This window comes from Rosa rugosa, chromosome 4 (genome assembly GCF_958449725.1).
Source record: "Rosa rugosa chromosome 4, drRosRugo1.1, whole genome shotgun sequence".
NCBI classification, from domain to species: domain Eukaryota; kingdom Viridiplantae; phylum Streptophyta; class Magnoliopsida; order Rosales; family Rosaceae; genus Rosa; species Rosa rugosa.
The window spans coordinates 38,109,587-38,121,783 of record NC_084823.1 but is presented as its reverse complement, the minus strand read 5'-3'; the positions used below and the strand labels follow the sequence as shown (position 1 = coordinate 38,121,783).

Sequence of the window (12,197 nt, the reverse complement as noted above, 5' to 3'; positions counted from 1 at the left end):
CAGATTCAAAAGCTAACTTCATTATGTACACTAATTTAACATAGAACTAAGTATATTACATTGTGAATTGAAATAAGAGTATATTCCTCTAGCTAATCATCTATAAGGTCTTTCTTCGTGTGTCTATGTTGTTGAACTACCAAAATTGAACCACTGACGTTGAAGTCTGAAGAAGCCAAAAGATCTCCAACCGTTCCCAGTTCAGGACATTCTTCCCAATCACTCATTTGGGTGGTTAATGGTGAGTGTCCTCGCCCACCTCGCCCTACTATAAACAGCGTGTACAAGTCCCCAATGTCTCGTAGAGCTGCCACTGTTTCTGTCCCATTGTTTACATACTTCTCAACATATCCAACTTTACCAGACGCAACAAACCTGGCCGGCCAACAAAGACACAACTTTATCGGATGCATAGTTAATTGATAAAGAATAGAAAGAATCGTAGTTTTTTTTCTCTTAAAACAAATAATATCTTAGCAAACACACACAACTGCACATAATTCTTTCTTCGAATTGTTTTATATATTTCTTACAAACTCTCATTCAAATAATATCTGGTCCGAACCTAACCCAAGTTGCTTACATGTACGTCGTTGCATTAATAAGAGCACATTTTTTCAAGATTAAGAACTGTTTGTGTGTGTTCCCCTTTTCAACTTGAATGCATTGAACTAAAGTTTTGATAATTAATTAAATATCAACAAACAAACAGAAGAATAAAAATCATTGTTGTTTCAAAAATCAGTTGTTTCTTGTTTGGGTATGTGAAAAGGGAGATTTTCACACAAATCTAAAATCTCAGTAGTCACTGTGTTAGCTAGACCACACATGTACCCTATTACTGATCATATGTTCCACAGGAGACCTACTTACACAAGTAGCTAGTTGCAAGTGTGTTGAGATTGAAAAGACCGTAGCTTAAGTAGATTATTTTCTAAAAAGAAACAGATTTCAGAGCCAAATGAAGCAAGATAAATAGAGGTACGTACGTACCCGTTATAGAAGTCATTAAGAAAGGAATTGTCAATATCATTGCCCATTTCCAAACTTGACAACGCCATGAAGACCTCAATGTCATTGTTCCCCTTCTCCGAGTCTACCTTCATATTCCTCGTGTTTGATGATTCTGTAGGCAGGAATCTAATCACCGTCAAATTAATCTTTGTATGATTTGCAATTCGAGTACTCCACGCAATAGCTTCACGATCATCAGGCCCTCCGAAAAATAGAGTTGCAACATGCTGGACAGTGTCCACCCTAGTCAGCTGCGAGAACCCTAAAGATCCAGCTAGCCCTTTCTCCACAATAATCCCAACAGTACTAGGTGCATGGCGAAGAATCTTCTGGTTCGTCGTCCGTACAGCCTGTTTCCCAATCTCCATCTTCCCATCGATGCGCTGATGCTTGTGAAACGGCAACAAAATGATCGTTGTGCGCAAGTCCTCAGCAGCAGTGCACACATCCTCATACAGGCCAGCTAAAGTTGACACGGTTTTGATTATGTTGATTAGAATGCTGGTCTCTACAGTAAAGGCGTCAACTGCCCTATGGATTTCCACCACATCATTGCCACCGTACTCTTCCTCATCGCTCATTTCATCATCTTCGAGCTCATGATACGACACATTGGTTCTGCGCTTCTTTTGTAGCTCGATTAGGTGAGCCAGGTAGGGCATTATGGGTGATGTTTGAGGACCTCTTAATGTTGCTATCACTGAGAGTATAGCGTTTACTTGACGAGGTCCATACACGCATCCCAGCACTCGAAGCTCATTCTCAGGCTTTTCCAGTTCAGTACTCAGTGTTGTGTGTGTGTGAGCGAACAATTGATATTCTTTTTTCATTAGGATAGCCACCATTGGCCCTGATATTACAGTGCTAATAACGACTGTCATTACTAACAAATTGTAAGCCATAGGGGTCCATTCCTGAAACAACCCAATTGATTTAGAAAAAGTTAGAAATTAGAAATCTTAAACATGTAGAGGAAAATTAGAAATCTTACGAATAGTTTTTTGGCCGCGGTGCCTATGAATAAGAGATCAGCATGCCCCTTCAAGTTCAATACAAAAGCAAGGAAAACCCCTTCACTGAATGGAATCTTCAAATAGTGGCAAACTGCAAGAACGCCGCCAATCTTGCTGCAGATGCACAACAGCACCAGCACGAGAACAATCAATATGTTGGACATGTTACTAAAATAAGTCCCGTCAAATTGGAAGCCGATGTACCCAAAATAAATAGGAAGTACAAAGTTGTGAACAGAGTAAGTGAGTTTATGTAGTAATGTTCTTGCCGTTTTCCCTTCTTTAGGGAATGCCATGCCAGCAAGAAAGCAAGCTATGATGCTGTTGAAATTGGCCAGTTCAATCAGCATAGAAGTCGCTATTAGAATCGATAGTATGATAAACACCTCAGGGTTTCTAAGGTACTTGTGGTTATTGATGCGTTTGTTCAACCATGTAGCCATGTACCTGAAGGCAACGAGCACAAGCACCAACCCTACTAGGACTAAGAAGGCGTTTCCTACCATTTTTCCTGACGTGCACAAGATCATGAAATTGAATATCAGTAAGCAAGTAAGCTCAATGACCAGTGCAGAAGACACCGCCAAGCGTCCAATGTCTGAGGTTGCAAATCTCAGCTCTGCTGCTAGACGGTTGACGACTGGGGTGGCGGAGTAGGCTACAAATAACATCATGGCGATGACATAATTTGCCTTACCAAGGGATTTTTCCAAAAAGTATTCACGCAAAAAGAAGGACGAGACCAACCCAAAAATGGCTCCTACTGAGGCACCGCCGCATGCAAGTATGCACACAACACGAAGGTTTCGCCTAATGAAAGCAATGTCCACCTCCAAACCAAACAGGAACATGAAGAGGATGCGGCAGAAGAACCCGAACATCTCGTAGTATTGTGCAGCTGAAGGGGGTAAGAAGTAATGCTTTACTTTCTTTATATTACACAATCCCGAAGGACCTAACACCAAACCAGCCTGGTATATAAATGTACGAGTCAATTTTAAATATTTTAAGTTACCAGACTATCAATATCCAAACAACTCACGCGATTTAGAACAAACTTATGACAGAATTAGGAGATATATACACTCACTAGGATCTGAGCAATGGGACCTGGTTGACCCAATGCCTTGAGCAGAATGTGAAAGAAGTGTGAGATGACGAGAATGCAAGAGACTTGGACGGCCATGGCCGCTAGTGGGTTAGCCAAATCATCTTGGCATACGAATTTGTGAGTTGCATCCATGAGCTTTTGATCGGTATGTAAACGAGTACAAGAATCAGAAATTGATGTTGGAGAAGAGGAGTGATTCTAATCAGCAGCAGATTCTCACTTGTGCAACAAAGAGGTTATGGTTGTAAGCAAAGAGGTTAATACATGTAAGAGGGAAAGAGTGAAGCTACCTCATTTTGGGTTTAGATCCTTTTTTTGCTCATGGTGGAACCGTAAAAATCGAAGGCCTTTCTTCACTATATGGTTGATTGTTTTGTCAAATTTGGGTTTCATTATGTGGTCTTGAATCCGATTTCATGACCAATATCCTTTTAATCCTCCGTTAATTTGGCCTCGTCAACCACTTCAAAGTGTTACCTCCATTTCTGTGTGTGTGTGTTTTTTTAATTTTTTTTTTTATGTGTCTGAAGGATTGAAGGTTTAGAAATATTTTTTTTTCCTCCATGATGGACTATTACTAGACTGGTCCTATGCTTACTACTTTTTACTAAAATGTTTGAAAATTCACAGAAAACTCATAAAATTGTTGTTATTTCGACGGACAATTTTTTATTATTTTTTTTAATAAAGATTGGTGCTGCTGTCATCATGTCTTGATTAATGAAACTGTATATTACAATATGCATCAAGAGAACTTCCTAAGAGAATAACAGGACTCATAACCAGTGGCGGATCCAGAAATTTTAGTCAGATTGGGCACAATTAAGACAAAAAAAAATTTCAACGAAAATTCATAGATGGTAATCAAAATCATATATAAATATTTTATCTATAATATATAACGAATAGTTTTAATCATCTATAAGAATACAGTAATTATCACGAAATGTAACTCAAAAGAAGAAGGTTATAGATTTTAGTTTTTATTTTTTATTTTTTTAAAACAAAATAAGTTGTGATATTGCTGAAGATTAAATTGAATGCATGATTGACCAGAAAAGAAAAGAATTGAACCCATCTAAAAGGTCGCGGGATTCAAATTACAATAAATAATAAACAAGCGGTTAGTTGAACCCTATAGAAAGGCCAAATACTCAAAATATAAAGACAAACGTCGATGTAATATTGCATTCATACAATATAATCGAAGTACTTACTTGTTTAGGGCAACAAAAGAGAAGAATATCGTGCCCTAAGGAAATATTGAAAGAGGAAAGGGACGTTTGTCTTCACACGTTATTTTATTTTATTTTTTCTGGTAGTTTCTACCCAACGTCCCGGCCAAGTCATTTAAAAAGTTATAATGCCCAGCGTGTCCCTTTCTTTCTATTTGCAATCTGCCCCTTCTAAACTAGAAAAAAAAAAAGATTTTGCCCTTTTCTTCGGCCTCTGTTGAAGAGCAGAAGTTCCCAGCAACTATGGCTCACCTTCATCTATGGCTATCCAGAAAAGCTGAGGTTGGGCAATTGCACAACCTCGCCCTAACATGCATCCGCCCCTGCTCATAACTAAAACAATATATTCTAACAAAGCACCAACTAGCCAAGAGTGTTCTACCACTTCTATTACGAAGAAACATCATTACAAATGCTAGAGTTTTCCCACTATTTTGCCACTGGAATATAAATTCTGTGACACTTAGTTTCACCCTACCACTAGAAGGCTGCGACCATTTAACCATGCAAGGAACTCGCCGCTTACCTAGAGTAGACATGTTACTGCCACTAGGAGGTTGCGACTATTTGCCAATGCAAGAAACTCACCACCTACCTAGAGAAAACATGGCACACAAAGTGAATAAACCGGGACCAAGCCCACTGCATCCTATCAAAAATTGGTAGCAACTTCTTAACTCAACCTACCTCTGCATTACAGCTAGTGACTGGGTACAAGTATCGTACTTACGCATATTTGAGTGTGCCTTTATGTGCCAATTGCGCCGCCACAGCGCTCTATAATGGGTCCCTACAGACGAATGGGCAACTCAGTTGGATTTGAGACTCCAACAATCATCCGCCACTTCATGCCCTTGCTAGGCGATCTCCTTACCGCTAGATTTGCGGATGTCACTTTGATGAGACAGTCTTCCCATCGTTAGGGGGAGATAACAACATAGATGTTCAGCAGGAACGACAGGAATTGTCGTGGTCTGTCCCCACAATGTCTCATCCTGATCCCTACTAAAGTGACGAGATCACACAAATATGCTGCAAAATGCCTACAAGGAAGGACGTCCCTATGAGAGGACGTAGAGCCACCCTACACGGAGGTAGGCATGGCGCCAATGCCAAAGAGAGTGGCACTCTGGCGTTACAGATCATGGCCCCAGTAAGGATGCGTGGGAGGCCCGTGAGTTCGAATGATACTTTGGCACATTTCAATCCTTTGATCATCGACACTCAAAATCCGTCTCATGAGTATCTTCCGGGTTATGGTTATCATTGGGGGACGCCTCAACGTCAGAACCTATTCCTGAGAATATAGAGCTCTATGAAACTTACACTAATGTACATGAGACGTGGGATAGAAACTCCATCATAATTGATGATGTAGTTGCGCATTTCGTTGCGCATGAGTTTGTTGAGTCAGATGATATCGAACTACGCTCCGTTGATGAATGAAAGCCAACGTAGAGAGATTTGGCCTAAATGAAAAGATGCAATCCAGGTTAAGTTGGATTCTCTAACGAATAGGAAGGTTTTTGAGCTAGTAATGCCAACACCTCCTAACATAAAACCTATTGACTAATGGGTCTTCGTTAGAAAGCGTGATGAGAAAAAGAGATGGCAATCTCGCCTTATGGCGCAAGGCTTCTCACAAAATGTCTTGGAATCGACTACGATGAGACATATTCTCTCGTAATGGATGTCATTGCACTCCACTACTTTGTCAGTTTGGTAGTTTCCGAATAACTGAACATGCAGCTTACAAATGTGGTCACTACGTATCTATATGGGGATCTAGATACGGAATATACATGAAGGTTCATGGTGAACTTCATCTACCCAAGTCAAGTGGCTCTAGACCACGGAGCGCGTTTACAATAAGATTGAAACACTCACTAAAGTGACTACTTGATTGGGAAGGGATATGCCCACGCGTTTCTATAACAAGTTTCGGATTCTATCGCGGTTCATGTTGGACATGATCTTCATTGGAAGCCCTTAAAGAGTTAAGAGAAACCACTGAACATTTGAAATCCGAGTTTGAGATGAAGGATTTTGGGAGAACACGATTATGTCTCGGTTTGGAACTTGAGCATCGTGTCGATAGATGCTTAGGCATTTTGACAAGGTCAAACCTTCAAGCACCCCCATGATCGTTCGTAGTCTTGATCCTGAAAATGATCCTCTTAGTTCGAAGGATGATAATGAAGATATGCTAGAGGCAGGAGTGCCTTACTTGAGTACAATAGGCGCATTATTGTACTTAGCTCAATGCACAAGACCGGACATCTCATTTGTCATGAACTTGTTAGCTAGATATAGCTTTGCGCCAACGCGACGCCATTAGGATTGGTGTAAAAGATATCTTTCAGTACTTGAGATGTACGATTGATATTGGCTTGTTCTATCCCTACAGAGAGATGATGGATTCAGACCCATCACACACCAGGAACGCCGCGAACACTGGCCTGCGTCCTCTATCCCCATCCCAAAACGACATGTATTTTGGAAGGTTTTGTTGATATTGGGTATCTCTCGGACCCATACAAAGATCATTCCCAAACTGGTTAAGTGTTCACCATGGGTAAAGACCGTGATATCTTGGAGGTCTACAGAACATACCTTAGTCGCTATATCTTCGAACAATGCAGAGATTATTGCACTTCACGAAGTGATTCGTGAATGTATATGGATTGGATCCATAATTACGCATGTTCGAAACAATTGTGGTTTGAAGTCTACCACAGATGAGCCTACGAGCATTTAAGATAATGCTGCTTGTTTTGAATAAAGAAGCAAAGGCTACATCAAAAGCGACAACACCAAGCATAATCAGCAACAACAAACTCTCCTCAAGATCAAAGTGAACTAGGTTCGATCTGAGGACAATATGGCAGACTTGCTCACTAAGTCATTGCCTAAATTCCACTTTCGAGAAACATGTTGGTAGCATCGTTTGCGGAAGTTATCCGAACTCCAATGACCGTAGTCGTCAGGGGGAGATGCAAACATCAGGGGGAGGTATCTACATGTATAGTCTCGAAACGTGAAGGGTGTGTTGTGCTCTTTTTCTCCTTCGACCGAGGTTATTTTTGTCCCACTGGGTTTTTGTTACTCGGCAAAGTTTTTAATGAGGCAACGAGAGGAGCACCACGTTTGGGCGACACAAGGGGGAGTGTTCAAGTAAATCCAGAATATGTGTCTGGCCCAAACTTGAGGTTACTTGCTCTAGTTGAAATAGGGTTTATATTAGAGATATTCTCGGAGAATCTTAGGAGATATCCAATCAATGTACGATTATGTTTCCATGTACAACTCTATCTATATGTTGGTAATCCTCTATATAAACAGGCCCTTATTATCAATGAAAGCACGACTCAATTCTCTCCCAATTCAGTTTTCCTTAAACATGATAGACTTTTTCAAATCTTTGGTCTGGTGGCTATAAAATTATTGAAATTTGGTATGTAAAGTTAACACTACAAAGTCCATGATTATCCTTGATTTTCTAATTCCATAAGTTTGAATGAAATTTTGAATACCTCTGAACTTTTATTCATTTTTAAAAGTCCTAAATGAATATCCCTAAATTTTGGTGGAATTCATAATGTCTTTAAAAATCCTAATTGAATACCCCAAGGCTTTCATGGACTGATGAAAGTCTATATTGAATACACCCGGACTTCTAAATTCCATAGATTTCTCAAAAAGTTTCACTAATTACATATACAATACAGTAATACACCCCCTAAATCAAGAATTATTGGAATATACATATGATAAATATGGTCATTTAAATTCCTTTAGTCAACCACGTGGTGTGGTGTGTTGGTCGAATGGCCTAGTCTGGAACCCCCAGGTCTAGCGTTCGAATCCCAGCTCCATCCCGTGGCCAGCAGATTTGAGGGACCCTTTGGGTTTATGCGTCTGCGGTGCAGTGGATTAGTATGGCTTTGCCAGGCTTTCGCCGCAATGTCGGTGCAGGTGTCCTGGCGCTGGGATACCACTGCATGGGTGTATGAGTTACTAACAACTAACCCGATCAAAAAAAAAAAAAAAAAATTCCTTTAGTCAAATGATAGATTTTTTTCATGGTTTCAAAAAAGACCCATTTATGGAGGAGAAAATTTATAGATCAGATCAAATTATTTTACAAGGCTTATTCAGGTCAGTGTCTTCTAGTGCCAAACATCATGTAGCTAGTTTATATGTTAAACGTTGACTATAGGCATGCGTAACCCTTGTTCGATCTCTGAAAATATGGAGAGAATTGAATCCACCATATCTAATCCACAATCCATATCTCTCTTCTTTCCCAATCATTTAGGCCACTCATAACCTCTAAATTAGAAGTTCTCTTTCTCAAACTTAAACCAAATCATCAAGCAAAACCACCACGAAGCAATTTGGACTTTCATAGAATTATCGAAACCTTTAGAGATCCTTCCATGATTTCAATAAGACTCATTTCGTAAGTTCAAGGCTCAGCAAAATGAAAATAGGCGAAGGCCAATTTTGCTTTCTCCCAATTAATTATAAGTGAATTGATAAACTATTTTCAAGCCTAAATCTATTGTAAAAGAATGTTTTGTATCTGTGTGTGAGTGTCCAAGCCCGAGGTGGAGGAGACAAGAAAAGTAAAATAAATGTCTCTCCTCTCAAACTTTAAGAGGGAATCGAGGAATTGAGAAAGAAAGAATCAACTAATCAAGTCATTAAGATCTTTTTTTTTTTTTTTTGCAATCTTTTGAAGGGTAAAAGTGGATTTAAATTTTAATAAAAATAAACTTGGAGGTCAAATGAGCAAATTCAGAAGTCCCAATAGAAACACTCTATTATGTTGAGTAACAAGGTGAGAAGCTGATTTAATAGATATCTTACCATTTTCAGAGGGTCTCCAAACGAACTCATCTGAAACATTGGTGTAAGGAATCGGAGAGGCTATATTTTTCTTAACCACTTCAAAAACAAAGAACATGAAGAAGTTTATCTTTATTCCAAGCACCATTTGAAATATAATCAGAAACCACATGTCATTAGTATTTATATTGACATAACTACTAGAGGGAATAAAGTCAATATTCAGCTAGCCTAATTTATGTCTCTAACTCATTGCTTTTTTTTTTTTTTTTTTTGAAGAAGAAGAAGGGCTGGTGCGGCTGTATTCAAGCCTTGATTAATGAAACTGCAGAATACATGGAAGGGACATGGTGTCTAAACCTCATATTACAATATGCATCAAGAGAACTTCCTGAAATAGTAACAAGAGTCTCAAGTAAAACAATTTATTCTAACAAGCACCGACCATCGAAAAGTGCTCTATTGGCTACTCGATTCGTTTTACAATTGTGGTGACATACCGGAAATATAACTCTATTACAAAGAAGCATCATTACGAATAACTCAGTTTTCCCACTATGTTGCCACTAAAAAATAAATCCGGTGACACTCAGTTTCACCTTGCCACTATGAGGTTGCGACCATTTGACCAAGGAATTAGCCGCCAACCTAAGGCAGACACGTTATTGCCACTAGAAGGTTGCGACCATTTGCCTAAGCAAGGACGTCGCCTACCTAGAGCAGACAAGGCACAGAGAGTGCACAAACCGGCACGAAGCCCTCCTACTCCTACCTGAATTCGGTAGGTACTTATTGAAACCAAACAACTTAATACTAACAAAACAAAAACTGACAAAGCAAGAAAACAGCCCAGATTGACCCATGGGCTTGCCCCAAGAACATGGTCCAAAAAACATCAACCCAACAAGCCACAGGAACAGCGCAGTCGTGAACCAACCACGCAACCTTGCCGCCGCCACCATTCAGTCACCTCGACGATCACAGATAATTCAACCAAAAGGCCGACCCGATCCAGGTCGGATCTAGAATTCCATCCAGACCCAGCCACCCATACCGCCACCTGCGCACCATGAAAGTAGAGTTCCGACATCCAACACTTTGATCTGACACCAGAGCAACCACCAGACGTCACTGTCTTCATAACCTGCAATCCCACACATTCGGATCCCCACTCCGCCCTTTCCCAGACCTCGAAATCGCACCCCCCGTAATCACCTGCACCGCCAGGCAACCCTGACAACCTCCGCGACCTCCACGAAACCATATCGTTTTCCGATCTAGATCACCACATGCCCACCCTCCGTTTCAACCATGTCTCCGTCCAAGCCAAGAGGCCTCACCAGGTTCCACCGTCTGACAGACCCATCCGACGACCACGTCCCCAGGACGTGCCGCCGGATGGGGATGGAAACTGTACCTTTGCTCACTAGCATAGCGCGGCGCGTTCTCTCTCTAGGGTTTGGAGAGAAAAATTGTGTTCTCCTATCAAATTTTCAAATACTAAAATTTCGTAACCTCGCTCAACCAACTCATTGCTTAAGAAAGGTCAAATTTTCATCTAATTGAGTCTTACGGCCACAACGGAAGAGCGGTCAATTTTTTTCGACAAGCAATTGATAGATTAATCGCCCCTGCAAAACAATAAGAAAAAGAAAATATTACATAAGGTCAAGATCGAGCAAAATCATTTTGAGCTCCCTTATTTCCGACATGGCATCCACCCATGAAGCTTTGGTCTCTTTTGTTCTCTCAGTTGCACATGGAGTTGAACTCTAAGCTTGGACGTATTTTAATGGTTAAATTGGAAGCTTGTTGCAGGCTTTTACTTTGGTAATGCAGTAGTATTTGCCCCTAGTATTGAGAGGACCGCTGCTATATACCATATCACAAGGCTTGTTGTTGGGCAAATTATTTGGACAAAAAGTCCTAGTTACTTAAATCTGCCCGTCCAAGCTTCTAGCTCTCTCTCTCTCTCTCTCTTTTTTTTTTTTTTTTTTTTTGGGAAACCGTCCAAGCTTGTCTAAGTTGACATGAATTAGGCTGATTTTGGCTCACACTTTCTCGGAAGTTGAGTAATATTATGGAGTATTGACGTTATGAATCTTATGATGTATCAATATTCTTGAGATTAAGTAATAAGGATGGTTATTGTATAGAGGAGACATCTTCATTAATTTATCATTGTTGCGAACCTAGTTGTGTTGTGTTGACACTCTACTCAAATTATAATTGAGGGAATCCGACTTCTGAATTATATGGTCACTGAGGCTTAAACAGTAATCATCATCTATGAAGGAGAAGCGGAGCATTAGCAATGGAATCTGATGAGGAAGAGCTAGACGGCTTGCAATAGCCATGTCAACAGATGATGGCCATCTGATGAGGAAATTTTCTTCTAATAAGGGTGGCTGGCAGCACTTCCAATAGTTGGTAGTAGTTAACAGTTACAATAGTTGGTAGTATTTCACAGTTTTGAGCACATGAATACCAGCAACAGTTTGAACCAAATTGTCTTTGTGCAAATCCACCTCCCCATGTCTATTAATGAACCTCCTCTTTTAGGCTTTATGATTGAATTTGAGAACGAAAAATAACTAAGATTAAGATTACGGGACAGGAGAAGAAACAGATAGAAAGGAAATAAAGAAGTAGCTAGGGAATGCAAGCAACCAACAAGTAGGAGTTTGAAAGGTAAGCACACTAAGAAATGGAAGAGTCATTCTAAGATTGAGGTTGAGGTTGAGGCTTCTGAGGCTGAAAACGTAACAAACATGGAAGATGTTGCTGCTCCAGAGGAGGAAGCAACAAAGATGGAAGGGGTACTGCTCCAACTGAGAGTGACGAGGGGGAGATTTCTTCTTCTTTCTACTGTTATTGTTTCGAAAAAGTCACAAGAAAACTAGTTATTCTGTTGACCCAATTTATTATACTTCGGAAAACTAGATTTTTTTTATTTTAATAAAATTGCGTAAT

General features: G+C 40.1%; 1 protein-coding gene across 1 annotated transcript; it reads right to left on the bottom strand.

The window, feature by feature from the left end:
• Positions 1-2: 2 nt before the first annotated feature.
• LOC133743188 (cation/H(+) antiporter 2-like) lies at positions 3-4,002 on the bottom strand. The gene is made up of 4 exons (XM_062171036.1): positions 3,118-4,002; positions 2,006-2,998; positions 994-1,928; positions 3-375 (listed from the first exon to the last, which is right to left on the bottom strand). The coding sequence occupies exons 1-4, from the start codon at positions 3,268-3,270 to the stop codon at positions 93-95; spliced, it is 2,364 nt and encodes a 787-aa protein (XP_062027020.1). The 5' UTR covers positions 3,271-4,002; the 3' UTR covers positions 3-92.
• Between the last annotated feature and the right edge of the window lie 8,195 nt (positions 4,003-12,197).